This window comes from Gopherus flavomarginatus, chromosome 20 (assembly GCF_025201925.1).
Source record: "Gopherus flavomarginatus isolate rGopFla2 chromosome 20, rGopFla2.mat.asm, whole genome shotgun sequence".
NCBI classification, from domain to species: Eukaryota; Metazoa; Chordata; order Testudines; family Testudinidae; genus Gopherus; species Gopherus flavomarginatus.
In genome coordinates, this window is record NC_066636.1 from 1,064,302 (window position 1) to 1,091,160 (window position 26,859).

At 61.0% G+C, this 26,859-nt stretch overlaps 1 protein-coding gene across 1 annotated transcript in view; it reads left to right on the forward strand.

The window, feature by feature from the left end:
- The window catches only part of LOC127038336 (uncharacterized), a 67,026-nt gene that overhangs the window by 34,448 nt on the left and 5,719 nt on the right, over positions 1-26,859 (forward strand). The window contains exons 15-26 of the mRNA XM_050930919.1: positions 1,189-1,469; positions 1,743-1,955; positions 2,539-2,641; positions 3,532-3,725; positions 3,866-3,981; positions 14,264-14,358; positions 16,319-16,522; positions 16,987-17,120; positions 22,292-22,416; positions 22,832-23,034; positions 23,414-23,656; positions 25,670-25,950. Of these exons, the coding sequence (XP_050786876.1) occupies positions 1,189-1,469; positions 1,743-1,955; positions 2,539-2,641; positions 3,532-3,725; positions 3,866-3,981; positions 14,264-14,358; positions 16,319-16,522; positions 16,987-17,120; positions 22,292-22,416; positions 22,832-23,034; positions 23,414-23,656; positions 25,670-25,950 (2,192 nt within the window). The remainder of the gene's footprint in view (positions 1-1,188; positions 1,470-1,742; positions 1,956-2,538; positions 2,642-3,531; positions 3,726-3,865; positions 3,982-14,263; positions 14,359-16,318; positions 16,523-16,986; positions 17,121-22,291; positions 22,417-22,831; positions 23,035-23,413; positions 23,657-25,669; positions 25,951-26,859) is intronic.

A 26,859-nucleotide genomic window follows, 5' to 3' on the forward strand; every position in this document is an offset into this window, starting at 1 on the left:
GGAGAGGCCTGGCTGGCAGGGCAGGCGCGTCTCCCTAGGGAGGGATGCCTGGGTCCCACAGGGCCACTGGGCTGCAGAGAAAGGTAGAACAGGGTCCTGCAGCTGAGTGGGTGAAGCCAGGCACATCCCAAAGAGAGACAAGGCACCAATTCCTCAGCGGGACGTGGGGGGGCATTTCTGGCTGGGATCTGTGGACTGGGGCACATGGGGAGGAGCAGGTCCAGGGGAGCAGCCAGCGTCTTGGAATGTGTGGGAGAGGCTAGGTGGGGGATGCTGACCCTGCCCCCTGGCGCTGCCCCTGCCCCCCTCCGGCCACGCTGGGCCCCATGGCGCTGCCCCTGCCCCCCTCCGGCCACGCTGGGCCCCATGGCGCTGACCCTGCCCCCCTCCGGCCACGCTGGGCCCCTTGGCGCTGACCCTGCCCCCCTCTGGCCACGCTGGGCCCCCTGGCGCTGCCCCTGCACCCCTCCGGCCACGCTGGGCCCCCTGGCGCTGCCCCTGCCCCCCTCCGGCCATGCTGGACCCCCTGGCACTGACCCTGCCCCCCTCCGGCCACGCTGGGCCCCTTGGCGCTGACCCTGCCCCCCTCCGGCCACGCTGGGCCCCTTGGCGCTGACCCTGCCCCCCTCCAGCCACGCGGGGCCCCCTGGTGCTGACCCTGCCCCCCTCCGGCCACGATGAGGAACCTGGCGCTGACCCTACCCCCCTCTGGCCGTGTTGGGCCCCCTGGCACTGACCCTGCCCCCCCCGGCCATGCTGGGCCCCCTGGTGCTGACCCTGCCCCCCCCGGCCACGCTGGACCCCCTGGCGCTGACCCTACCCCCCTCTGGCCGCACTGGGGAACCTGGCGCTGACCCTGCCCCCCTCCGGCCACGCGGGGCCCCCTGGTGCTGACCCTGCCCCTCTCTGGCCGTGTTGGGCCCCCTGGCACTGACCCTGCCCCCCTCCGGCCATGCTGGGGAACCTGGCGCTGCCCCTGCCCCCCTCTGGCCATGTTGGGCCCCCTGGCGCTGACCCTGCCCCCCTCCGGCCGCACTGGGGAACCTGGCGCTGACCCTGCCCCTTTCCGGCCACGCGGGGCCCCCTGGTGCTGACCCTGCCCCCTCTGGCCATGTTGGGCCCCCTGGCACTGACCCTGTCCCTCCGGCCGCACTGGGGAACCTGGTGCTGACCCTGTCCCTCCGGCAGTGCTGGGGAACCTGGCGGTGACCTACGTGGACGCCATCCGCAGCGGGGCAGTGCCCTGCATGGAGAGCGCGGTGCTGGCCCTGGCGCAGATCGAGAACTCGGCGGCGGTGGGGGAGGCCGTGGCTGCCTACGAGGAGCAGCTGGGGCTGCGAGTGGTGCTGCCCACGGAGAGTGTGCAGGAGCTGCTGGAGCTGCACGCCCAGTGCGAGCGGGAGGCACTGCGGGCGTTCTTGGCACGCGCCTTCAAGGACGAGGAGCAGCAATACCAGCGGCAGCTGAAGGTACCAGGGACCCTGCAATGGGAGTGCAGCCCCTCCTGCCCCAGCCTGCAGTGATCCACAGGGGAATAGGGCATGGGGCATTTCCACTCCAGGGGGTGCTGGTTCCGATCTGGTCCTGGGGAGGGGACTGGCTGGGTCTGTGGAGTGGGGCATGGGGCCTGCAGGGGAGCTGGCCCCAGGGCAGGAAACTGACTGGCTCTCTGGGGCAGGGAATGGGGCACAGGAACTTTCTCCTCCGGGGCGCACCGGCTCCGATGTCCCCTCTCTCCGCAGGACAAGCTGGACTCCAAGCGCGCTGAGCTCTGCCGCCAGAACGAGCAGGCATCGTCGGACCGGTGCACGGCCGTGCTGAGGGAGCTGTCGCAGGAGCTGGAGGAGCGGGTCTGCGAGGGGAGCTACTCGGTGCCCGGGGGCTACCAGCGCCTCTTGGACGACCAGCGGGAGATGGTGGAGAAATACCAGCTGGTGCCAGGGAAAGGGATCATGGTGAATTGACTGAATAATATTAACTGAGGCTGGGAGCCAGGACTCCTGGGTTCTCTCCCTGGCTCGGGCGGGGGTCAGCAGAGTCTGGTGGGTTAGACCAGGAGGGCTGGGAGCCAGGACTCCTGGGTTCTCTTCCTGGCTCTGGAAGGGGAGTGGGGGCTGGTGGTCAGAGCAGGGGGGCTGGGAGCCAGGACTCCTGGGTTCTCTCCCCAGCTCTGAGAGGGGAGTGGGGGCTGGTGGTCAGAGCAGGGGGGCTGGGAGCCAGGACTCCTGGGTTCTGACTCTGGCCATAGCTCTGAGCTGCACACACAATCTGAAGGCACCCTGGGGGGGAGGTACTGATGATGTCGCTGGATCCCGCTGTGGGCTTTTGCTCTGGGCTCGTCCTGGCCTGACGGGATGAGAGGGCAGCCCAGAGGCTCCCACTGGTCTGGGGCCCCCTTGGTATATGGGGCGGGGGCAGGTTCAGGTGGGAGGGGCTGTGGGTCCCTCAATCTGTCTATGTGTGTATGGGGGCAAGGGCAGGGGGGAGGCAGGAGGGGCTGAGGGCCCCAGCTCACCCCCTTTCTCCCGGTGCCCCCAGGCGGCCGAGGTGCTGCAGCAGTTTCTGAAGTCCAAGGAGACGGTGGCCCAGGCTGTTCTGCAGACAGACCAGAGCCTCACGGACAGACAGAGGGAGATTGAAGGTGACTCCAGAGCTGGGGCTTATAGTCCTGTGACCCCCACAGCCCTATAGATTTGTGGGTCTCTTGGCCACAGACTCACCCCCCTGAACGCCATGGCCCCATAGACCCAGTGACCCCTGGCCCTCACGGCCCCATAGACCCTGTGACCCCTGGCTTTCATGGCTCCATAGATCCTGTGACTCCTGGACCGCACAGATACCAGGGCTCTGCAGCCCCATAGATCCAGTGCCTCAGGGTAGGGTCTCTGTGGGGGTCAGAGGAGAGGATCACAATGGTCCCTTCTGGCCCGGGGGAATCTAAGAGCCAGCTCGTGGGGTCTCTGAACGTTCCCAGGCTCCGAATACTTCGCCCTCCAGGGGGGACCCAGGGGGAAGGAGGGCAGAGCCGGGCTCTCCTGGGAGCAGTGGAGTCTCTCCCTGGGGATCAGGGCCGGCTCCCTGCATTGGCACAGGGCCACCGGGGCGGGGGGGTCGGTGTTTGGAAGCCATACCCGCGCTAGCCCTTTCCCCTCTGTCGCGCTGTGGGGTTTAGTTTCACTTTCCCTGGCCCCAGGTGCGGCGCGTTGGAGGGTGAAGCTAGCCTGAGCTCAGGACCATGTCCTGCCTCCCCCAACGGCCCCGTCCCTCAGCCGGCCGGCTGTCTCCTCCTCACTCCGCCGCGGGCTCCCAGTGACCGTCCTGCGCAGCGCCCCTCGCTGTGGGGGCGGGTTTGTTGTGGAGGCCTCGCTCCCCACCCTGCCCCGCTCAGCTGACTCCCGTGACGCCGGACACCGCTTTTTGGCACCCCCCAATCTTGGCGCCCTAGCGATTACACCGGCCCTGCTCCTGGGTGCCAATGACCCAGTGACCCCGAGCCCCTGGCCCTGACCGTGTGCCCCCCTCACCCCCCAGTGGAGCGGGCGCGGGCCCAGGCGGCTGAGCGGGAGGCCCAGCTGAGCCAGGAGATGCAGGCCAGGACAGAGCAGCTGCTGCAGGACCAGAAGCGCAGCCACCAGGAGCACGTCCAGCAGCTGACGGCCAAGATGGAGCAGGACAGGAGGCAGCTGCTGGCCGAGCAGGAGAGAGCGCTGGCCCTGAAACTGCAGGTACCTGCCCTGGGCTCCTGGGGAGCTGGGCTGCCTGGAGCAAGGAGCCAGGACTCCTGGGTTCTCTCCCATCTCTGCTCCCTACCCCTGATCCCCACAGCTTTGTGTTGGTGGCACTAACCCTCGGCTCTGTCCCCCAGGAGCAGGAGCGGCTGCTGCGCGAGGGGTTCCAGAAGGAGGCAGCACAGTTGCAGCATCAGATGCAGAACCTGAGGAAGGAGATGAGCCGGCCCCAGGACCCCTGCTCCATCTTATAGCCAAATAGTTCATTTATCATCTGCTGTTTCATGTGGATCCTGTGTATTTTTATCAGTGTAGCATTTTTGGTGGAGAATGCATTAGAGGAGCAAACAGAGTATCCCCGATTATTATAAAAAACGAGGTGCACCCCGCCAGCTTTAGTGAGCATGGCACTGTGGGAAAAAGATGAAAAACTTTCAGTTGATTAACCACATCAACCCTGAAGGAAATAGGGGTTTAGGTTTGGATATTATTACAATAGTGAAATTGCTGTTCCAGGAGTTAGGGGGTTATAGTGATTGATATTTGTCAATTTGGTTTTGTGTTGTGATTGGTTGTTGCTCACAATTGCTGGGAAAAATGTTTAAGAAAACATAATCTAAAGATATTCTTAGAGAAAAACAGGAACTGCTGTCGTTTGTACAGAAACCCACGCCTCCCTTTAAACAACCCTTCCAAAGTTTGACCACAGGCTGTGGACTGAAGCGGGGCTGGGAGATGCATGCGCCGTTTCAGATTTAGCGGATAGGCTTGCATGGTATGTAACCCTGTACCAGCCTGCTCCCATCAACGGGATTCAGCAGCAGTCTGGCTTTTGTGGGACGCATGCAGGGACTTCTACTCCCGCCTGCCATCCTGCCAGCTGGGGGAGAATGCCTCCCTGCATGAAAAACTCGCTCAGGTGGAGAAAGAGGCAGAAAGCTGGAAAGCGATAGGGACAGGGGTGCAAAGCCAGCTAGACCCCTCAGGGAGGCAACCAGGGAGGGCAAACAAAGGGAACGGTGACCAAGGCAGGGCTCTCCCCGCTCATCAAACACCTTACGCAGAGGCTGGGATTCCCGAACCGCCAGACAGCACCGGTGACGGCAGGGGAATGGGATTTCGAGCCCCTGGCTGGGAGGCCACCCCGTGGGCTGGGAAAGAGAGATACGGGGCAGCAATTCTGAGCCCCAGGGGCCGGTTGCAGCCGTTACCAGAATTACTGTAACAGAAACGGACCCAACTGCAGGGAGGAGCGCAGCAGCTACACCCGTCCCTGTGTCTGCAGCAGATCTCCAAGCGATAGCAAATGCTGGGGCCCCTTAGCTGTGAACGTGTCCCAAAATGGACTCTGCGTGTGCTACGATTGGCAGGCAGAGAAAATGTAACCGTCCCTGAGCTTCAGCACCTCCTGACAGCCTGTGCAGCCCCAGAATGACAGGGAGTCGCTGAGTGAGTGAGAAGAGAAAACAGAAAATGAGACTTTCTTCCCTGTTTGCGAGCTGAGGGGAACAAATAGGTCGCCCCATCTACTGCTGCAGGCGGCCAGCAAGATACAGGAACCTCATGAAGACCCTGAAGGGGACCCGTCCCACAGGGGATGAATGCGGGTCATGGCAGGCACCATCCCCCCTGCAAACACCCAGGGAGCATGCAAAGAACCCTGATACGGCACAAATGCCTTAAGGGCCTGTCACGGAGTCCCTGGGCGATGCTCTGGAACTGCTCCCCGCAAAGCCAGTCAGGACTTTGGGGAGCCTCCTCTCCCTTGGAGCAGACTGTCTGGTGGGCACAAAGTTGGAGGGGAGGGATAGCTCAGTGGTTTGAGCGTTGGTTTGCTAAACCCACGGCTGTGAGTTCAATCCTTGAGGGGGGCATTTAGGGATCAGAGTAAAAAACTGTCTGGCAATTAGTCCTGCTTTAAACAGGGGGTTGGACTAGATATCTTCTGAGGTCCCTTCCAACTTCCCATTCTCTGATTCAATTCAATTCTCACACACAGGGCCAGCTTTAGGAAGTGCAGGGCCTGTTTGGACAGTTTCAATAGGGCCCCAGCAGGGATGACTAAAACAAAAAACCCCTTTCATTTCTTCCATGTCTTATTTACTTTCCATGACTATATAAGTAATAAAATTATACATTACATATATTGCATCATATATTAATTAGCTGATTTGCACTTTCATATTAGGAAAATAATTTGTTTTGATAGTTGTACAACTGATTTTCTTCACTAATGTTTATTTTATTAAAATTTGTAAAATATTTCCTTATTAATATAAAATTGCCCCCTCCTTCCTGCCCCCCAGCACCACCCATCCCCGTGGAAACAAACCCTCCTTCCCCAGCACACATGAGGTGAACAGATCACAGCAGTAAAATAGGACCTGCCCCCTCCCTGCTCAGCCCCACCATCACACCCCTTTTCACCCCCTAGCCCCCCACTGGCTTGCTGTATCCCTCCTAGTCAGTCCCCCACCCACCACTCGCCTCCTTTCACCTTCTCCCTCCTGTTGCCGGCACAGATAGTGCCCGAGGCCAAGCAACAGCGGTTCATTGCCCAGAGTGCGAAGCACCTATGAACACACACCAGGGTGGAGAAGGAAGCAAAGTTTATTTGAGCTCTCAAAGCGGTGAAGGAGACGAACGCCTCAAATCACGCACCCCTACACAAGCAGCTTTTCCCTTTTTATACGTTTTTTTTTCTTTTTCTCCCCCCCCTCCCCCTGTAGCCGTTACGTAAGCGCAGGTGCATTAAGTAATCTTGGCCGCGGCAGCTCGTTAGTAAGTTTTCCTTCTGCAAGTTGTCTTGTCCTTCTGCTAAAGGTGCACAGGTCTTATCACCACTGCTTTAGACCGGTTTGAGCTGTGCTGCAACTGATAACTTCCTGTTACACATTTCATTTCACAGCTGCTGGCTTTCTAGATCAAGTAGAGTTCAACATGGAGGAGCTTTGGTTCACTGAGGCCTAGATTTATGCCTAGTGACACCAACACTCCCCTGCCAGAAACCCCCATGGCCGCCCCTAGAACTCCTGCTGGCTCAGTGCTTGCCTCTTTGCCCCCCCCCCGCCACTTGCCCCCTCACCCTCCCACCCAACTATAAAGCCTCATTCAAAGACCCAGGGGTCACTATATTACTGCACACGACAGTCAATCAATGCAGTTGTAGATAAATCTCTGGATTATGCATTTTTGTATAACTTTTATATGACTTTGTATTGACCCTTAGTAATATGTTATAGTGGGCCCCAAAGGTAGTGTAATTAAAGTAAAGAAAAGTGTCTTTTTGCTAGGAGTAGAATAAGATTTTCCCCCTGCTTTGTAATCAATTGCCCTGTTGAATGAATGAGGTGTGAATGAGGAAGGTGTGGAAGGCAGCACCTCCAGACAGCTGCAACCCTTGGAGAGGGGCTGGGACCCAGACCAAGGAGAGCTTTGCCCAGGCTGAGTGGGATGGAGTTTGGGTGCTGGGTGCAGGCTCTGGGCAGAGGCACGGGGTGGGGTGCAGGAAGGGTGGAGGGGTGCAGGCTCTGGGAGTGAGTGCGGGGGGGGTGCAGGCTCTGGGGACAGAGTTTGGGGGCTGGAGAGGGGGAGGTGGGTGCTTGGGGGGGAGGGGAGGGGACTGCCATCACATGTGGCTTCTTCCTCCTCTGCTGCCCCTCACCACAGCCTCGGTGGGGAATGGGGCTGCCCCTTGTCGAGTGGTGGCTGGGGGGGGACCCAGTCAAACTCTGGTTTCACTCTTTCGTTGATGGTCACTTTAACCCCTTACACACCCTTTCCCGCCTCTCTCACCCCCTTTTCTACTGGGCTTGTTTGATCTTTTCGGTGGAGCCAGATGAAAACCACAAACCCCAGTGAGAGCAACAGGCTGGAAGACTAGACTGAACCCACCACCCAGCCTAGTCCATCCCAGAGCCCAGGACTGAGGGCAAATGTCCCCCCACCCCCAGGCCACCTGCTTCCACTCCTGGCCTCTCCCAGCACTGCCAGTGATTCTGTGTGGCTGCATCGGGTGCGATTTCAACCGGACCCCCCCCCCCGCTAAATTCACCCCTGTTTTGCAACCACTCTGCACCAAGAGCACCTTCCTTCCCTGCCCTAGAGCTGCTGGATGGCTAGAAAGCTGAGCTGGGCATTTGATTGATCTGGAATATTATCATGCCCCTCCCGCCCTCTCCAAAAAACCTTAATATCCACACAGCTTTTGGGGGGGCTATTCGCCCCCCCCCCAGCCGGTCTATTTTATTGTTGCAGGGCAAATGAAGGAGCCATAGATTAATGGAAATATTCAGCCCCTACAGCGGTTTTGCAGCAGGGAAAGCAGAGCTGATGGGAAGGGAACTGGTTTGGACAGGAGCCCCAGTCCCCTTCCTTTGCAAAATAATTTTGAGAGGGGAATCAGATCACGCCGTGCCTCAGTTTCCCCTTCTGCAGGGGAAGGGGGGGAGATAAAAGTCTCAGCCTGCCGTGCCATGTTGCAGACCTTTCGCATTCTCCCCTCTTGATGTATTTGATTTCCTCCTCCAACCCTCCCTCTCTCTCACCTGGAGTTCACAGCACTAGGTACCGGCTGGGGGCTTTTCTCCTGGGTTCCATGACATGATCCCGACTTTAGTTCTGAAACAGACACAGACAGGCACAAACTCACCCTCAAACAGCAACACCCCGAAAACCACAACACCAACCCAATCTTACAAACCTGCGGGGAATGACAGGGTCAGACACTCACCGCTGGGAGCTCCAGCAGCTGCTCAGGTAGGTGAGGTCCACTGCAGAGAGTCCTGCCCCCTCGGCGTCTCCTCCAGGTGAGCACTGGGGGGGGGGAGGGGAGGCTGCAAAGCACATGTGCCGTGTGCCTTCTCCCCCCTCCTGACCTGCAACACCCCCGCGGCTGCCTCTGCCTCAGCCCTCTGTCTGCCGGCGTCTCTCATTGCCTAGCAGCAACAGCTGCTGCTTCGGGGAGAGACGCTGTGGCGCGGGGCCCCCTCAGGCGCGGGGCCCAATTCGGGGGAATTGGGCAAATCGGCCTAAAGCCGGCCCTGCTCCCACGGCTTCACCTCCTGGGTCTCTCCTTGGAGCATTCAGCATCCTCTGCCCCTCCGTGCGCTTCCCCCCGTGAGCCCGCCCCGGTGGGGTCCTGGGGGGGCCAGAGGGTCCTGCACCCCCACTTCTCAGCCAGCCAGTAACACAGAGGTCTATTCGATGACAGGAACAGCTCCTTTCCCGGGCCAGGAGGTCACCTGACCTCTTTGTTCTCCCCCACCTTTAGCATCCCCTGGCAGGGGGAAGGGCCCCGGCCATTTGTTGCCAGGAGACAGAGTGTCAGTGATTTATTCACACTGGCCTTTATCCCACCACCTAGAGACTTAAGAAATTCATAGGAGAAACTGAGGCATCCACCCAGTATTCAGAAGAAACATTAAGAACAGCCGCACTTCGTCACAGGGCCCATGCTGCGAGCTCAGCATGTGGGCACCTGGCGCCCCCGCAAGCATGAGATCTGGTCAGACAGATAGAGCTGGCGCAAAGGAGAGCGGCAGGATGGGGCGAGGGGGCTCTGAGGTCGCTACCGCGGACGAGGGAGTTACAAGCACGGGGGCATTATTCATGGTCAGGCCCCGAGCGTCTCAAAGGAAACCCAATGGGTCCTGTGACGAACTGGGAATGTTCTTAATGTTGCTGTGAATACGGTGTTGGTGCCTCAGTGTCCCCTAGGCAGTTCTTAATATCTAGGTGGTGGAATCAAGGGGTGTGATTGCACCTAAATGCCTGACACTCTGTCTCCTGGCAACTGATGGCCTGGGCCCCCCTCTGCAAAGGTGCCAGCTGAAGGTGTTGGAGACAAAGGGATCAGGTGACCTCCTGGCCCGGGAAAGGGGCTGAGCAGAGAGGAGGGGCAGGAGGGGTTGTTAGTCTGGAGCTGACTGAGGGCAGACGTGGGGGTCTGGCTCACTGCCCCCCAGAATGGACCCAGCCGAGGGGTCCGGTTCGCTGTATCTACAAGCTCTGTGTTAGACCCTGTTCCTGTCATCAAATAAACCTCTGTGTTACTGGCTGGCTGAGAGTCACGTCTGACTGCAAAGTGGGGGTGCAGGACCCTGTGGCTTCCCCAGGACCCCGCCTGGGTGGGCTCGCTGTGGGAAACGCCCAGAGGGGCAGAGGATGCTGAATGCTCCAAGGAGAGACCCAGGAGGTGAAGCCGTGGGAGCTTCTTGCCCTGAACAAGTCTGCTCCAAGGAAGAGGAGGCTCCCCAGAGTCCTGCCTGGCTTGTGGGGAGCAGTTCCAGAGCATCCAGAGTCGCCCGGGGACTCTGTGACAGGTCCCAATGACCTGACAGTGAGGGACAGAATTCCTACGCGGCCCAGATCCGCTGATGGGCCTGGCGGGCGGTAATGCGACGGGGGGTGATCCCAGGACTGGCGCCAGGGTTTCTCGCGCCCTAGGCGCACGGCCATTTTGCCATCCCCCGCGCTGATCCTGCGGCTCTGGAGGGGCTGCCGCAGTGGTGCCTGTGGCAGCTCCACCAGAACCGCGGATTAATGGACCCTCCGCAGGCACGACTGCGGCAGGTCAACCGGAGCCGGCTGCTGCGCCCCCAGCAAAATGCCGCCCCCTCAATAATCCTGGCGCCCTAGGCGATTGCCTAGGCTGCCTGAACGGTGGCGCTGGCCCCGGGTGATCGGGAGCACTCGGATGGAGCCACAACCTGAGAGTTAGTCCAAGAAGCCCTAAAAACACAAGTGAACCAGGGGTGTGTAACGAGCGTACCCGCAAGGGCCCCCCAGCAATCAGAGCAGGGGGGCCAGCTGGACACAAGCACCCCTAATATAGGAGTGCAGCAATGGGGCTCCCAGGTAATGTTTCCTGGGATTCTGGGGGGCGACCGAACATTTCTGCCCAGCAGGAGAATCAGGCCCCTTCTCTGGCTTTAGCTGCTCCCGGAGCTGCTGTCGCTTTGATTGAAGTGGCTCCACGGTCAGGGGAGAAAGTGAAGCGAGTCACTTCGGAGCGCGGCGGGTGGGTTCCCCTGGCTCGGCTCCGTGGCTGGGTCCCTGCGCGCAGTCTGCCCCTCGCCCTGCCCAGAGCCGGCAGGACTTGCGGGGAGCTGAGCTGAGGGGAAGCGCTGCCCGGCTCCGGGTGAGAACGCTGCTGGGCGGCCGCGGTGTCTTGGATGCCCCACGAGGACTCGCTGTGGCGCCCTCCTGCCGCAGTGAACCCCATGGAGCTGGGAGCAGGGCCGCGGCAGGTCCCTGTGCGGCCGGATGGGCACAGAGGTTGGGGCTCCCCCGAGAGCAGCTGAGCCCAGGATGGCTCCAGGCTGGCCCTGCAGACCGAGTCTGACCCTCCCTCCCTGGGATTCACCCCAGCAGCTCGTCCTTCGCAGTGCTCGATACACCCCAGTCTAGCCCCTCGGGGCAGCACCCGCCCCTGGGTGTCCTTCCCCCTGACGATCTCCTGGGCAAACCTGACAGAGCCAGACAAACCCAACTGAAGTGAGTTTAATACCTTTGGGGGTCCACTAACTCCCAGCACCCCCCTGCTCTAACCCACCAGACCTTCCTCCCCTCCCAGAGCGGGGCGAGAACCCAGGAGTCCTGGTCCCAGCCCGCCCTGTTCTAACCACCAGCCCCCACTCCCCTCCCAGAGCTGGGGAGAGAACTCAGGAGTCCTGGTCCTAGCCCGCCCTGTTCTAACCACCAGCCCCCACTCCCCTCCCAGAGCTGGGGAGAGAACTCAGGAGTCCTGGTCCTAGCCTGCCTGTTCTAACCACCAGCCCCCACTCCCCTCCCAGAGCCGGGGAGAGAACCCAGGAGTCCTGGTCCTAGCCTGCCCTGTTCTAACCACCAGCCCCCACTCCCCTCCCAGAGCCGGGGAGAGAACCCAGGAGTCCTGCTCCGTGTCTCTCATGGGGAATTAGGTGCCCGCTCTGGTCAGAGGGTGGGGGCACAGGCCAGGAATTGCTCACTGGGTGTGGAGTGGGTGAGGAGGTGTCTCAGCATCCCAGCCCATGTTGCTCAGCGTTAAAACCTCCCAGGCCGGGACACACAGGGCCAGTCTGGGAAGCCCCCGAGGCTCCCCGCAGCCAGCACCCTGGGAAATCCACCCAGGCTGCTCTGTGACCAAACCACAGGGATTGCAGCAAGTGCCGGCCTGGCCCGCTACTGGCAAAGGCCATGCCAGGGGGTCGCCCGGCTCCAGGCCCAGACCCTGTGCTGGGGTAACTCCGCCCCATGGCACCTATGCGGCAGCTCGACGGTGGCTGACAACGCCGCCCGGTAGGGCCAGGAAATCCCTGGCAATGGGGCATTTAAATCTGCACTGGACCTATTGCTCCCTGCAGCACTGCACCCCCCTCCGAGACCCCCGCCCTGCTCCCTGTGGCACAGCGTCCCCTACTGAGCCCCCCACATCCTGCAGTGGGACATTCCCAGCTAAGCTCCCCGCCCCTGCGGGACTGTACCCCTGTGGCGAACTGGGGATGTTCTTAATGTTTTCTCTGAATACGGTGTTGGTGCCTCAGTGTCCCCTATGCAGTTCTTAATATCTAGGCGGTGGGATAAGGGGGTGTGATTGCTGCAGAGCAAAGGGCCAGTGCCCCTAAATGCCTGACACTGTCTCCTGGCAACTGATGGCCTGGGCCCCCCTCTGCAAAGGTGCCAACTGAAGGTGTTGGAGACAGCGAGATCAGGCAACCTCCTGGCCCGGGATGGAGACAAAGCCCAGAGAGGAGGGGCTGGAGGGGGTGTCAGTTTGGAGCTGGCTGGAAGAGAGAGAGGGGCTCCCCAATGGGCCTTGGACTTCCCAACGGGGCTGTCGTGCCCCTGGGGGCGGGCCCCCAGATGGATCTAACTGGGGGGGATCCTGTTGTCTGTGTCTGCAAGACCCGTCCTGGCCTGTGTTCCTGTTGTCTGAATAAACCTTCTGCTTTCCTGGCTGGCTGAGAGTCCTGGGGAATCACAGGAAGTGGGGGTGCAGGGCCCTGACTCCCCCCACACTCCATGACACCCCCCTACTGAGTCCCCTGCCCCACACCCTGCAGCACAGCGCCCCCTACTGAGTCCCCTGCCCCACACCCTGCAGCGGGACATTTCCAGCTGAGCCCCCCGCCCCTGCGGCACAGCGCCCCCCACTGCCTCAATGGGCCCAGTGCCGCCAGCTGCCAGAACATAAGAACAGCCAGACTGGGTCAGCCCAACAGCCCATCTAGCCCCAGATCTGGTCTTCTGAGCGTGGCGGGTGCCAGCTGCTTTAGAGGGAGTGAACAGAACAGGTCATCAGCCAGTCACCCATCATCCCCTGCCACCCATTCCTAGGGACACCCAGCGCAAGGGCTGGAGTCCCTACCCATCCTGGCTAATAGCCACTGAGAGCCCGATCCTCCAGGAACTCAGCTAGTTCTTGCTGAACCCCGCTCTACTGGCCTCCACAACATCCCCTGGCAGGGAGTTCCACAGGTTAACGGGGCATTGGGTGAAGAAATACTTCCTGCTGTTGGTTTGAAACCTGCTGCTCATTAATGTTAGTGGGTGGCCCCTGGTTTGCGTGACATGTGAAGACAGATTTCTCCCCACCAGTCATGACTGTACAGACCTTGGTCACCCCTGGCCCTCGGCGTCTCTTTGCCAAGCTGACCAGCCCCCGTCTTTTCAAGCTCTCCTCAGGGGGAAGCTGGCTCACACCTCCAACTACGTTTATGGCCCCTCTTGGCCCCTCTTCCAGTTCTAACGGATCTTTTTCGAGCTGAGCCCCCACAACTGCCCGCAGTGCTCACGGGGTGGCCCGGGCGGCCCCTGGCCAGCAGCATATGAGTGTGTCTGTCTGATTATCACTCCCGCGCCTGCCCGCCCCTCCCGGCCTGTTCACTGTTCGGGCTGCGGCTGCACATAGAACGGATGTTTTCAGAGAATTGTCCGTGATACCAACTCACATACCAGGCCAATGATCTGCGTGTGGCAGCTCAAAATCCCCTGAACGCGACAGAGTCAGGTGGAAAGCGAAAGCAGCCGGAGCCTTTCCTAGCATGAGGCTGATTCCGGGAAACCTGGTGGTGGGGGTGAGAGAGAGGGTTGAGTCTCTCCAACTTGGTGACCCTGGCTGACCCTGCAGCCACCAAGCTGGTGGGGATAACCCGAGCCCATGGGGCCTGCGTCTCCATCCTGGGGGTGTGTAACCCTGAGTTTGCCACACCCGCTTTCCAGGTGCAGAGGCAGATGCTGGTAGTACAGGGGCCATGACACACAGCACAGTGGTCCCGAGTGCATCTAGCAGAAGGCCTTGCTGCAAAGGCTCTTGCTGCCCCCTTGCTTAGAAGACAGAGTGTGCTGGGCGTGGATGCTGTGTCCAAGCCCAGCTACAGGCACTGCCTCACCCCCCCTTGCCTCAGTTTCCCTCCCCCAACCCACTCCCTGCCACCCAGCACCCCCTACTGACCGCCTGCCCTGCTCCCTGCCACCCAGTATCCCCTACTGACTCCCACCCAACTCCCTGCAGCCTGGCACTCCCTACTGACCCCCGTCCCTGCTCCCTGCAGCCTGGTGCCCCCAACTGACGCTCTGCCCCGCTCCCTGCTGCCCAGCACCCCTGAGGACTGCATTGGGGCCAGCCCTTACTGGGAGGGTTGTGCAGGTGGGCTGGGAGCCCGGACTCCAGGGTTCTCTCCTGGCTTTTGGAGGGGAGTGGGGGCTGGTGGGTCAGAGCAGGTGGGCCTGGAAGCCAGGACTCCTGGGTTCTCTCCCCAGCTCTGGGAGGGGAGTGGGGGCTGGTGGGTCAGAGCAGGTGGGCCTGGGAGCCAGGACTCCTGGGTTCTCTCCCCAGCTCTGGGAGGGGAGTGGGGGCTGGTGGGTCAGAACGGGGGGGCTGGGAGCCCGGATTCCAGGGTTCTCTCCTGGCTTTTGGAGGGGAGTGGGGGCTGGTGGGTTAGAGTGGGGGGTTGGGAGCCAGGACTCCTGGGTTCTCTCCCCGGCTCTGGGAGGGGAGTGGGGGCTGGTGGGTCAGAGGAGGGGGGCCTGGGAGCCAGGACTCCTGGGTTCTCTCCCCGGCTCTGGGAGGGGAGTGGGGGCTGGTGGGTCAGAACAGGAGGGGCTGGGATCCTGGACCCCTGGGTTCTCTCCCCGGCTCTGGGAGGGGACCTAGAGCGGGGGGTTTCCTCCGGGTCAGACTGGCAGAGATGGGGGGTTCGCCCCCCGCACTGCGGGGCGGGGGGCACCTGGAGGCTGGAGCCGGGCTGTGGGGCCGGTCCCGCTGTGGCCGAGGGGCGGCGCCGCAGGGGGTCGGGCTGGGTCCCGGGTCCCTGAATCCGAAACGGTTAAACCTGCCCCGCCCGCTGCTTTCGGTTTCCATCGGACTCGCTCAGTTTCCTGGCTCGGCTCGGAGCCACCGAGCGGACTCCGCGGCCCGAGCAGGTGGGTCCCGTCCCGGCTGTTCCTCTGGGCGGCCCCCGGGGGCTCGGACCACGGGGTCAGGGCAGGGGGAGCCGGGCCGGGCGGGGCAGCCATGGGCAGCGGGAGCCTGGGGCATCGCCGGGGGGCGGGAGCTGCCCACGGGGGAGGGTGGAGCCGGGCTGGCCTGGGTGGAGTCTGGGGGGAGGAATAGGGGGCTCCCCCCCATCCTCGGGCAGCCGGAGCGAGGGGCTGGGAGCCGCTCCTGGGCCGGGTCTGGACGCGCCGGGGGCGCCAGGCGTTACGCGGAGCCAGGGGCCGGTTCACGCAGAGTGGGGCCGGTTCACGCGTGGGCTACAGGGGCGGAGCGCACAGTCCCAGTGCCTGTCCGGGAGGGGACCCACAGGAGACGCGGTGGCTCGAGGCTCCCCGGGGCCAGGAGGCATTTGGCCCAGCGCCCCCTCCCTCATCCCGAGACTGGCTCTCACATGGGAGGAGACGCGGGTTACTATGAGACCGAGAAGGGGGACAAGGAAGTGGTTGAAGGGGGGACGACAGCGGGTCACCCCGAAAGGGGAACTGCCAGGCTGGGGAGTCACTAGCGGAGCCCCTCCCGGCTCCCTCTTGGGACCAGCCGTATTTACCGGGTTCATTACGGCCCTTGTCCCACGGGGGGTTTGCGGCTGGCACAGGGTGGGGAGGCACTGGCAGGGTGGGGGAGGACCGGAATATCCCACCCGGGGACCTGGGCGACCCTGTAAACTGGAGTCACAGAAAGGGAACGAGATTTAACCGTGCAAAGCGCCAGGTCCTGCATCCAGGGCCTAACGAGCGGAGATGAAAGTGGGTCGATGCGGCCAGGATGCAAACCCAACCCAATGGGGGGTGAGGAAACGGGGCAGCTGCCTCTGGGCCTGCCAATTTTAAAGGGCCCGGCGCTCTGCCTGCTACTGCAGTGGCCAGGAGCCTTCGGCCCTTCAAATCGCTGCCAGAGCCCAAGGGGCACCGGCTGGGGGTCTGCAGTGATGCCCAGGAGCGCCAGGGCTTGCCTGCCCTGGAGTGAGCTGCTGCGGGTGACGCTGGGGTCCGTAGGCTGCACGCAGGTGGGTGGAAGGGTCTCCCGCAGTTTGGGGGGCTTGACTCTGTGTCTCATTCCCCTCCCATGTCTCACCCCCCCGCGCTGACCCTCCCCACTCTGTGTCCCGCAGGCCACCCCCCCAGCGCGATGGAGATCCCCATGCCGGCCCCCATCTGCCTGATCGAGAACAGCCCGGCGGGGGAGCTGCGGGTGCAGCAGGAGGCGCTGCGGGTGCTGGCAGAGATCTCCCAGCCCGTGGTGGTGGTGGCCATTGCCGGGCTGTACCGCACCGGCAAGTCCTACCTCATGAACCGACTGGCCAGCAAGAGAACGGGTGAGAGACGTGAGCCCGGCCCCTGGTACCAGGACTCCTGGGTTCTCTCCCTGGCACTGGGAGGGGAGTGAGGTCTAGTGGGTGAGAGGAGGGGGGAGGGGCTGGGAGCCAGGACTCCTGGGTTCTCTCCCTGGCGCTGGGAGGGGAGTGAGGTCTAGTGGGTGAGAGGAGGGGGGAGGGGCTAGGAGCCAGGACTCCTGGGTTCTCTCCCTGGCGCTGGGAGGGGAGTGAGGTCTAGTGGGTGAGAGGAGGGGGGAGGGGCTGGGAACCAGGACTCCTGGGTTCTCCCCCTGGCGCTGGGAGGGGAGTAGGGTCTAGTGGTTGAGGGGGGTAGGACTCCTGGGTTCTCTCCCCGACTTTGGGAGGGGAGTAGGGTGTGATGGTTAGAGCAGGGGAAGCTAGGAGCCAGGACTCCTGGGTCCCCTCACTCTGCGTCTGTCCCAGCCCCGTCCCTCTCTCCCCAGGGTTCTCGCTGGGCTCCACCATCCAGTCCCACACCAAGGGCATCTGGATGTGGTGCCTGCCCCACCCCCACCCCCGCTGGGCCGGCCACACCCTGGTGCTGCTGGACACCGAGGGGCTGGGCGACGTGGAGAAGGTGAGTGGGGGTGGGGTGGGGGCAGCGTATGAGAATCAGCCAATCTGCAGAGCAGGATGGAATGTCCCTCAGGATGGAGCAACCCTTGCTGTTCCCAGGGACTTCTGGGACTTGTAGTTCCCAGGGGATGCTGGACATTGTAGTTCAGGGCAAGGCATGCTGGGAAAGGGGATGGAGTATTTAAGGGGCTCCCCCGGCTAAGAAACAGACTCAGCGAGCCCCGTGTAGGGGAAGGAGGGGCTGTCTGATGTGGGGTGATGCCCTCTGAAGGGGATAGTGTCAGCGCTGGAAAGGCTGGGGATGTGGTGGTGGGGCTGAGAAGGGAGGCTCAGGGGTGTGGCTGGAAACATTTGTCCTGCCCGGGGAGAACTGTTGAAATATTGAAAATGTTCCTTGTCCCACATCTTGATGAAAAGTCAAAATGGGAGGAAAGTGCCAGGGCCTGAAAATCGGAAACGTGTCCTGGGTCCAGGTCACACAAAAAACTTGAATAATTTTCAGACATTGCATTTTGATTGTCCACTTTTTTTTCTTTCTTAACTTGGTACAAATTTACCAAAACATTGGCAATGAGACGTCATTTTACCTTGACAAATGGAAAGTTTCTGTTTAGACAAACGGCCAGTCGGGCCATTTCTACAATTCTGAAACTTTTTTCCCACTAATTTTTCAAGTTGGGAAATTTGCCTTAAGTGACCCTGTTTCGCTAGTGATTTTGGTATCAACAATTCAACGTTCTCCTGTGACAATTTCCCGACTCGCTATAGGGATGGAGGGCAGGGCTGGCATTTAGGAGAGCCGGGTTCAAATCCCTGCTTCACAGACCCCTGGTTTGACCTTGGACTCAGTTTCCCCACCTGCCTGCCAGAGAGAGTGTGATGGTAAATACATTCGCTCTGGAGCGGGGCTCAGACACGGCTGATAAGATGGAAGGGCCGGTAATGCCAGCCAGCAAAAGGCAAAATATAGTTGGGACCCGAAAAATGTACGAGAGCAGCTGCAAATGCCGTGCCCTGCAGTGGGGACTGCTGCAGCTGAACCCCATGGGGCAGGGAGGTTTCACCTTCCCAAAGCTTTAATGCAGCCACATAGGTTGGAAACTTACTTCAGCAAGAGGGGAGCAATGAGAGCTCCCTCCCCTCCCATGTCTCTGGGAGCTGGGGATTTCACAGGGTGTGTGGGGGGAAATACCCCAACTCCAAAGAGTGACTCTCTGTGATGATGGTGCCTGTGGGAGCCAGCTGAGGTCACTCAATCAGGGTGACCTGCAAACAGACCGGGGCAGACAAACCCCAAACACTGGTGGATATTCCAACAAGGGTACGGCTACACTTGAAACTTCAAAGCGATGCCGCGGCAGCACTTTGAAGTGTGAATGTGGTCACAGCACCAGCGCTGGGAGAGAGGTCTCCCAGCACTGCACGTAAACCACATCCTCTACGGGTGTACAGAGCTCTCCCAGTGCTGCACGTAAACCACATCCTCTACGGGTGTGGAGAGCTCTCCCAGCGCTGCACGTAAACCACATCCTCTATGGGTGTAGAGAGCTCTCCCAGCGCTGCGCATACTCCACATCCTCTATGGGTGTAGAGAGCTCTCCCAGCGCTGCGCGTACTCCACATCCTCTACGGGTGTAGAGAGCTCTCCCAGCGCTGCACATACTCCACATCATCTACGGGTGTAGAGAGCTCTCCCAGCGCTGTGCGTACTCCACATCCTCTACGGGTGTAGAGAGCTCCACCAGTGCTGCGCGTACTCCACATCCTCTACGGGTGTAGAGAGCTCTCCCAGTGCTGCGCGTACTCCACATCCTCTACGGGTGTAGAGAGCTCTCCCAGTGCTGCGCGTACTCCACATCATCTACGGGTGTAGAGAGCTCTCCCAGCGCTGCACATACTCCACATCATCTACGGGTGTAGAGAGCTCTCCCAGTGCTGCGCGTACTCCACATCCTCTACGGGTGTAGAGAGCTCTCCCAGTGCTGCGCGTACTCCACATCATCTACGGGTGTAGAGAGCTCTCCCAGTGCCGCGCGTACTCCACATCCTCTACGGGTGTAGAGAGCTCTCCCAGCGCTGCGCGTACTCCACATCATCTACGGGTGTAGAGAGCTCTCCCAGCGCTGCACATACTCCACATCATCTACGGGTGTAGAGAGCTCTCCCAGCGCTGTGCGTACTCCACATCCTCTACGGGTGTAGAGAGCTCTCCCAGTGATGCGCGTACTCCACATCCTCTACGGGTGTAGAGAGCTCTCCCAACGCTGCAAGTACTCCACATCCTCTACGGGTGTAGAGAGCTCTCCCAGCGCTGCACATACTCCACATCATCTACGGGTGTAGAGAGCTCTCCCAGTGCTGCGCGTACTCCACATCCTCTACGGGTGTAGAGAGCTCTCCCAGTGCTGCGCGTACTCCACATCCTCTACGGGTGTAGAGAGCTCTCCCAGTGCTGCGCGTACTCCACATCCTCTACGGGTGTAGAGAGCTCTCCCAGCGCTGCGCATACTCCACATCATCTACGGGTGTAGAGAGCTCTCCCAGTGCTGCGCGTACTCCACATCATCTACGGGTGTAGAGAGCTCTCCCAGCGCTGCGCGTACTCCACATCCTCTACGGGTGTAGAGAGCTCCACCAGTGCTGCGCGTACTCCACATCCTCTACGGGTGTAGAGAGCTCTCCCAGTGCTGCGCGTACTCCACATCCTCTACGGGTGTAGAGAGCTCTCCCAGCGCTGTGCGTACTCCACATCCTCTACGGGTGTAGAGAGCTCCACCAGTGCTGCGCGTACTCCACATCCTCTACGGGTGTAGAGAGCTCCACCAGTGCTGCGCGTACTCCACATCCTCTACGGGTGTAGAGAGCTCTCCCAGTGCTGCGCGTACTCCACATCCTCTACGGGTGTAGAGAGCTCTCCCAGTGCTGCGCGTACTCCACATCCTCTACGGGTGTAGAGAGCTCTCCCAGCGCTGCACATACTCCACATCATCTACGGGTGTAGAGAGCTCTCCCAGTGCTGCGCGTACTCCACATCCTCTACGGGTGTAGAGAGCTCTCCCAGCGCTGCGCGTACTCCACATCCTCTACAGGTGTAGAGAGCTCTCCCAGCGCTGCGCGTACTCCACATCCTCTACGGGTGTAGAGAGCTCTCCCAGCGCTGTGCGTACTCCACATCCTCTACGGGTGTAGAGAGCTCTCCCAGTGCTGCACATAAACCACATCCTCTACGGGTGTAGAGAGCTCTCCCAGCGCTGTGCGTACTCCACATCCTCTACGGGTGTAGAGAGCTCTCCCAGCGCTGCACGTAACCACATCCTCTACGGGTGTAGAGAGCTCTCCCAGCGCTGCGCGTACTCCACATCCTCTACGGGTGTAGAGAGCTCTCCCAGCGCTGCGCGTACTCCACATCCTCTACGGGTGTAGAGAGCTCTCCCAGCGCTGCGCGTACTCCACATCATCTACGGGTGTAGAGAGCTCTCCCAGCGCTGCACATACTCCACATCCTCTACGGGTGTAGAGAGCTCTCCCAGCGCTGCACATACTCCACATCCTCTACGGGTGTAGAGAGCTCTCCCAGCGCTGCACGTAAACCACATCCTCTACGGGTGTAGAGAGCTCTCCCAGCGCTGCGCATACTCCACATCCTCTACAGGTGTAGAGAGCTCTCCCAGCGCTGCACGTAACCCACATCCTCTACGGGTGTAGAGAGCTCTCCCAGCGCTGCGCGTACTCCACATCCTCTACGGGTGTAGAGAGCTCTCCCAGCGCTGCGCATACTCCACATCCTCTACAGGTGTAGAGAGCTCTCCCAGCGCTGCACGTACTCCACATCCTCTACGGGTGTAGTTTGCACCGCTGGGAGCTGCGCTCCCAGCACTGCCGCCCTGATTACACTGGCGCTTTACAGCGCTGTATCTTGCAGCGTTCAGGGGGGTGTTTTTTCACACCCCTGAGTGCGAAAGTTGCAGCGCTGTAAAGTGCCAGTGTAGCCATGGCCCTAACCAAAACAGCTTCTGTGTTACTGCCCTGCTTGCTCGAAAGTCCAAACAACGCAGTTCCCTTAAAGTGCCCAGCCTCAGGCCCCCATCCAGGTACCCACGTCAAAACATGATGATTTCTGACACTCTTATTTCATCAAATAAAATAAAAGTTTCTTCTGATCCCAAAGGACCAGCCATGTGCCCAGGTCAATATAGAGCTTAGATCTTTCCCCAAAATCATCCTTGTGAACTAAACTAAAATGTAGTAAACAAGAAAAGAGAGCGAGTGTTGGTGAAAAGATCAATGTACAGACAGACGTGAGTTCAGTTCTGGAGGTTCAGACACAGCAGAGATGAGCTTGCAGTTGCCAAAAGTCCTTCTAGAAACAGTCCCGAGGTTCCAGTCCAATGTCCGTATTCAGGGTGACTCCAGCCAGTGACTGGGATCTCAATCCTTGTGGCTTAAGCAGATTTGCGACAAACAGGATCAGGTCCCAAGGCTCTTTATCCGTCTCCAGCAGCCTCTGGACCATTCAGTCCTGGGTGAACAACAGACTTTTGATCCAGCTCTTTGTTTTCCCGATATCCTGGTGATTAACACGAGGGCATTTGCCCATTAAGCAGCTCATAGACCATTTACCACAGACTTTACAGAGAGGTGAACAACGCTGCTGCTTCGAGGTTCTCCTCAAGTCACCTTCCCCTTCGATCTCTGGAGCAGTAGCGCTGGGAACGGACGGGAACTGTCCGGTTACACGGTTAGCAGCTAACAGGGAGAAGGAAACGTATCTAGCTAGTAATTACCTCCAATCTCCAACAATCCACGTTTGCACTTCGAAGTTCCATCCTCGCTGGCATTGAATGGGCCTAGTGATCATTTGCACAGTGGCTTCACCTGCCTCTCCAGGTTGCTGTGGGTCACTTGCCCTGCGGGATGCTTAACCCATTCTGGCTGTGGGCCATACATCAATGAGAGGTTATATTATAATCAGATAACGTCATATTCTCCAGGCTCCGGGAACTGGAATTCACTGTGGTCTGGGCTGGGACTCTGGAGATCTGGGGGCTGATCCCCTTGCCAACCCTCCCCCGTGCCTCAGTTTCCCCATCTGTGCCATGTGGCTGCTGATCCCGCCATGCTCTGTGATGGGCGGTGAGCTCTGCGGCTGGGACGCGCTTGGGGCGGTGACGGTGGGTGTCGTTCCAGGGTGACGGGAAGAACGACACGTGGATCTTCGCGCTGGCTGTGCTGCTCAGCAGCACCCTGGTCTATAACAGCCTGGGCACCATCAACCAGCAGGCCATGGACCAGCTGCAGTATCCTTGCCTGGGGGCTGGGTCTGGGGGTCCTGGTCTGGAGGCTTGGGGGGCCCCATGTCCCCAGGGAAGGGCCCCGTGGTTCCCTCCAAATGCTTCACCTTCAGTGAAATTGTGACCCTCAGCGCAGGGTGTGCACCATGGCCTCCTCTAATGGCCGCTCTGCATGATGGGTAACAACCCACTACTGCCACCAGTTGGCGGAGTCACTGCTTCAGCTCCAGTGCTTCAGTGGGCTGCTCTGGACCCTGGAGGTAGTGGATTTGATCCCTGCTTCTGATGGTTGTGATGCAATATTCTCCCCATCCCCTGGTCCATTCTGAGCCCCCGTCGCAGGTGGGTAGGGGAGACTCTGAGGGATCAGGACCCCCCTTGCAGGGGGCACCACATCTCCAGTTCCTTAGCTGGCCCCCAGCTACGTGACGGAGCTGACGGAGCGCATCAAGGTGAAGGCAGCACGTGAGGGAGGCCGGCAGGAGCGGGAGGATTCGGCCGAGTTCGTGCGGTTCTTCCCGGCCTTCGTGTGGGCCGTGCGGGATTTCACACTGCAGCTGGAGCTGGACGGGCGGGAGATCACCGAGGACGAGTACCTGGAGAACGCCCTGAAACTAAAGCCAGGTAGGGGAGCAGTGCCGGCCCCAGTGCAGCTCTAAGGGGCACTGGGATGCAGGGTGTGTGTGTGTGTGGGCTCTCCCCTGGCTGTCAGGGCTGGCCCCAGGGTGGCACTAGGAGGCACTGTGCTTGCAGAGGGGGTGACTTTTGCTCAAGACACAGATCCCAGCCGTTGACACCTCGCGGGGGTTACCAGTCCCTGGGAGTTTGGGTGTTTGCTGTCCCGGACACGTTCCAGCTTGGACGGTTCCCTGGCTCCCCTCAATCCCCTGTGGATATTGGGGTCTCTTCCCCAGGGGAATCTGTCCAACAGCTGTTGTGCTGCCCCCCAGAAGCAGCTGCATGTTGGCACAGGGCTGCTGCCCAGCTCCCGTCTCCTCCCCAGGCAGCAGCCAGCGAGCCCAGCTCTACAACCTGCCCCGCGAGTGCATCCGCCAGTTCTTCCCGGGCCGGAAATGCTTTGTCTTCGTCCAGCCGGCCAGCAGGAGGGACCTGCCCCGGCTGGAAGAGCTGCAGGAGGCCGAGCTGGAGCCTGAGTTTCGGGAGCAGGTGGCCCGGTTCTGCCACCACGTCTGGGAGACGTCGAAGCCCAAGACCATCCCAGGCGGCCACGTGGTGACTGGGGCCAGTGAGTGTCGGTAGCCCTTGGGCTGGTGGGCACTGGGGCAAATGGGGCTCGTGGGGTGCTGCGCGGGTGAACCGAGCTGGGAGGGGGTCCCATGTAGCCGGCGCTGGTGGGGCCAGCGCTGCTGCCTGTGCCCAGCTCTGGGGTGTGCTGTTAGAAGGGCCGCTGGAAATTGTCAAGGGGTGGAACAGAGCCGCAGAAACGACCCACACGGGGAGAACAGGCCAGGTGGGGGGAGCCCAAGAGAGCAGATCTGGTCAGTGGATCCCAGGGGAGATGGGGAGAGGCCTGGATAGCAGGGTGGGCGTGTTTCCCTGGGGAGGGACGCCTGGGTCCCAAGGGGCCATTAGTAGGGCCCTACCATTTGCCCAACCATGAAAAATGTGTCACGGACCGTGAAATAAGCCCTTCCCCGTGAAATCTGATGTCCCCTTGTTCCCAGGAGCACCTCAGCAAAGGGGTCCCAAGCTCCAGCTGGGCAGGGGGGACAGGACTTGTCCATCTCCTGCACAGCTGCTCGCAGGGGGGAGGAGGGGGAGATCAGACCCACGTCCACCTCCAGGAACCCCCTGCGGCTGCTGCCTTCAGTGTCCAGCTCTGACCCCAGCACAGTCCCATTTTGGGTCAGGACCCCCACGGTTACAATGAAATTTCAGATTTAATCATCTGAAAATGTGCAATTTACTAATTTTCAAATCCTATGGCTGTGAAATTGACCATAATGGACTGTGAATTTGGCAGGGCCCTGAGCCATTTCTCTGCAGGGCCCCACGCCTGGGGGTGAAGCCGGGCGTGTCCCAAAGAGGAACGAGGCACCAATTGTTCACAGAGAGAAGGATTAGGGTGCATCGGGGTGGGGAAGGAGGCACATCCTAGGCTCCGTGTCTGTCGTGCAAAGTGGGGCAGGGAGCAGGTGGAGTCATGGAGAGTGTGGGAGGGGCTGGGTGGGGACCTTACTCCTGCTCGCCTTTGGCCATCCTAGCGCTGACCCTGCCCCTCCAGCCGCACCGGGCCCCCCGGTGCCAACCCTGCCCCCCTCCTGCCGGGCAGGGCCCCCTGGTGCTGACCCTGCCCCCTCTGGCTGTGCTGGGCCCCGCGGCGCTGACCCTGCCCCCCTGCGGCTGCTCTGGGCCTCCTGGTGCTGACCCTGCCCCCCTCCAGCTGTGCCAGGCCCCCCGGCGCTGACCCTGCCCCTTCCAGCCGCGCCGGGCCCCCTGGTGCTGACCCTGCCCCCCTCCAGCTGTGCCAGGCCCCCCGGCGCTGACCCTGCCCCTTCCAGCCGCGCCGGGCCCCCTGGTGCTGACCCTGCCCACCTCCAGCTGTGCCGCGCCCCCCGGCGCTGACCTTGCCCCCCTCTGGCTGCACTGGGCCCCCTGGCGCTGACCCTGCCCCCTCTGGCTGTGCTGGGCCCCCTGGCGCTAACCCTGCCCCCTTTTGGCTGTGCTGGGCCCCCTGGCGCTGACCCTGCCCCCTCCGGCCACGCTGGGCCTCCTGGCACTGACCCTGCCCCCCTCCAGCTGCACTGGGCCCCCTGGCGCTGACCCTGCCCCCTCTGGCTGTGCTGGGCCTCCTGGCACTGACCCTGCCCCCCTCCAGCCGCTCTGGGCCCCCTGGCGCTGACACTGCCCCCTCCAGCCTCTCTGGGCCCCTTGGCACTGACCCTGCCCCCTCCAGCCTCTCTGGGCCCCCTGGCACTGACCCTGCCCCCCTCCGGCCATGCTGGGCCCCCTTGCTTTGACCCTGCCCCTCCAGCCGCGCTGGGCCCCCTAGCACTGACCCTGCCCCCTTCGGCCACTCTGGGCCCCCCGGCGCTGACCGTGTCCCCCTCCGGCCATGCTGGGCCCCCTGGCACTGACCCTGTCCCTCCGGCTGCACTGGGCCCCCTGGCACTGACCCTGCCCCCCTCCGGCTGCACTGGGCCCCCTGCCCCCCTCCGGCCACGCTGGTCCCTCTGGCGCTGATTCTGTCCCTCCGGCCGCACTGGGGAACCTGGTGCTGACCCTGTCCCTCCGGCAGTGCTGGGGAACCTGGCGGTGACCTACGTGGACGCCATCCGCAGCGGGGCAGTGCCCTGCATGGAAAGCGCGGTGCTGGCCCTGGCGCAGATCGAGAACTCGGCGGCGGTGGGGGAGGCCGTGGCTGCCTACGAGGAGCAGCTGGGGCTGCGTGTGGTGCTGCCCACGGAGAGTGTGCAGGATCTGCTGGAGCTGCACGCCCAGTGCGAGCGGGAGGCATTGCGGACGTTCATGGCACGCGTCTTCAAGGATGACAACCGCCGCTTCCAAGGGGAACTCATGGTACAGCCCCTTGCTCCGGCCCTGGAGGTTATGGGATAGCTGTCCCTCTGCGGGATGTGGGGGATGGGGCTCCCCTGCACCCTGACCCCCTTCCCTGGGGGATATCCCAGCCCTGGTGTGATGGGTTCCCCCCAAGGGAGCCACCCAGAACTGGGGTACCACAGAGTCCCCTGACCCACCAGCCTGGGCTCCCTCTCACCCTATGCTGCTGTGACAGGCTGCAAAACACTCCAGGTGCACTTCCACCAGCGTTCACACAGGGCGGGGCACACCCACCTGCAGTTACGCACAGGCTCTCTGACCAGCCCCTGCATGGGCAGGCTACTCCCAGCTCCTCAGGCAGCCCCCCCCGCCCCCCGGAGTGTAAAGCCAATTTTTTTCCATCTTACACTGTACAGTGAAAGCTCATAAAATTCGCCCCCTCCGTCGATGTGGAGAGGAATATGCAACAACCTTTTGCCCCTGAGCTACGATTCCCGCACATTTCACTCCAACTCGCTGGTTTAGATAAAGCAAAAAGACGTTTTTAACGACAAAAGCTCAATTGTAAGTGATTATAAGGGAAAGCAAAACCGATCACCCAGCAAATTCACCAAACCGCAAACTACGTTAATACACTAACTGGACTGGATGTGGATTCGCAGTCTCACCCTAAGGGATGATACAAGGCGGCTGCAGATCCTTAAGGGACAAACTGCCCCAGCTCACAGCTTAGCGTCCCCGGCTGTTCCATACACAGGCCAGAAATCCCTTAGCCTGGGTCCAGCACCTCCCCCCGGTCAGTCTTTGTTCCTCGGCTGTTTCCAGGGGTCTCTTTGGGTGGGGCGTGAAGAACCCCAGATGACGTCACTCCCCTGCCTTACACAGCATTAGCATCTAGCGGGAACCTTTGTTCCCAAGCTTGGTCCC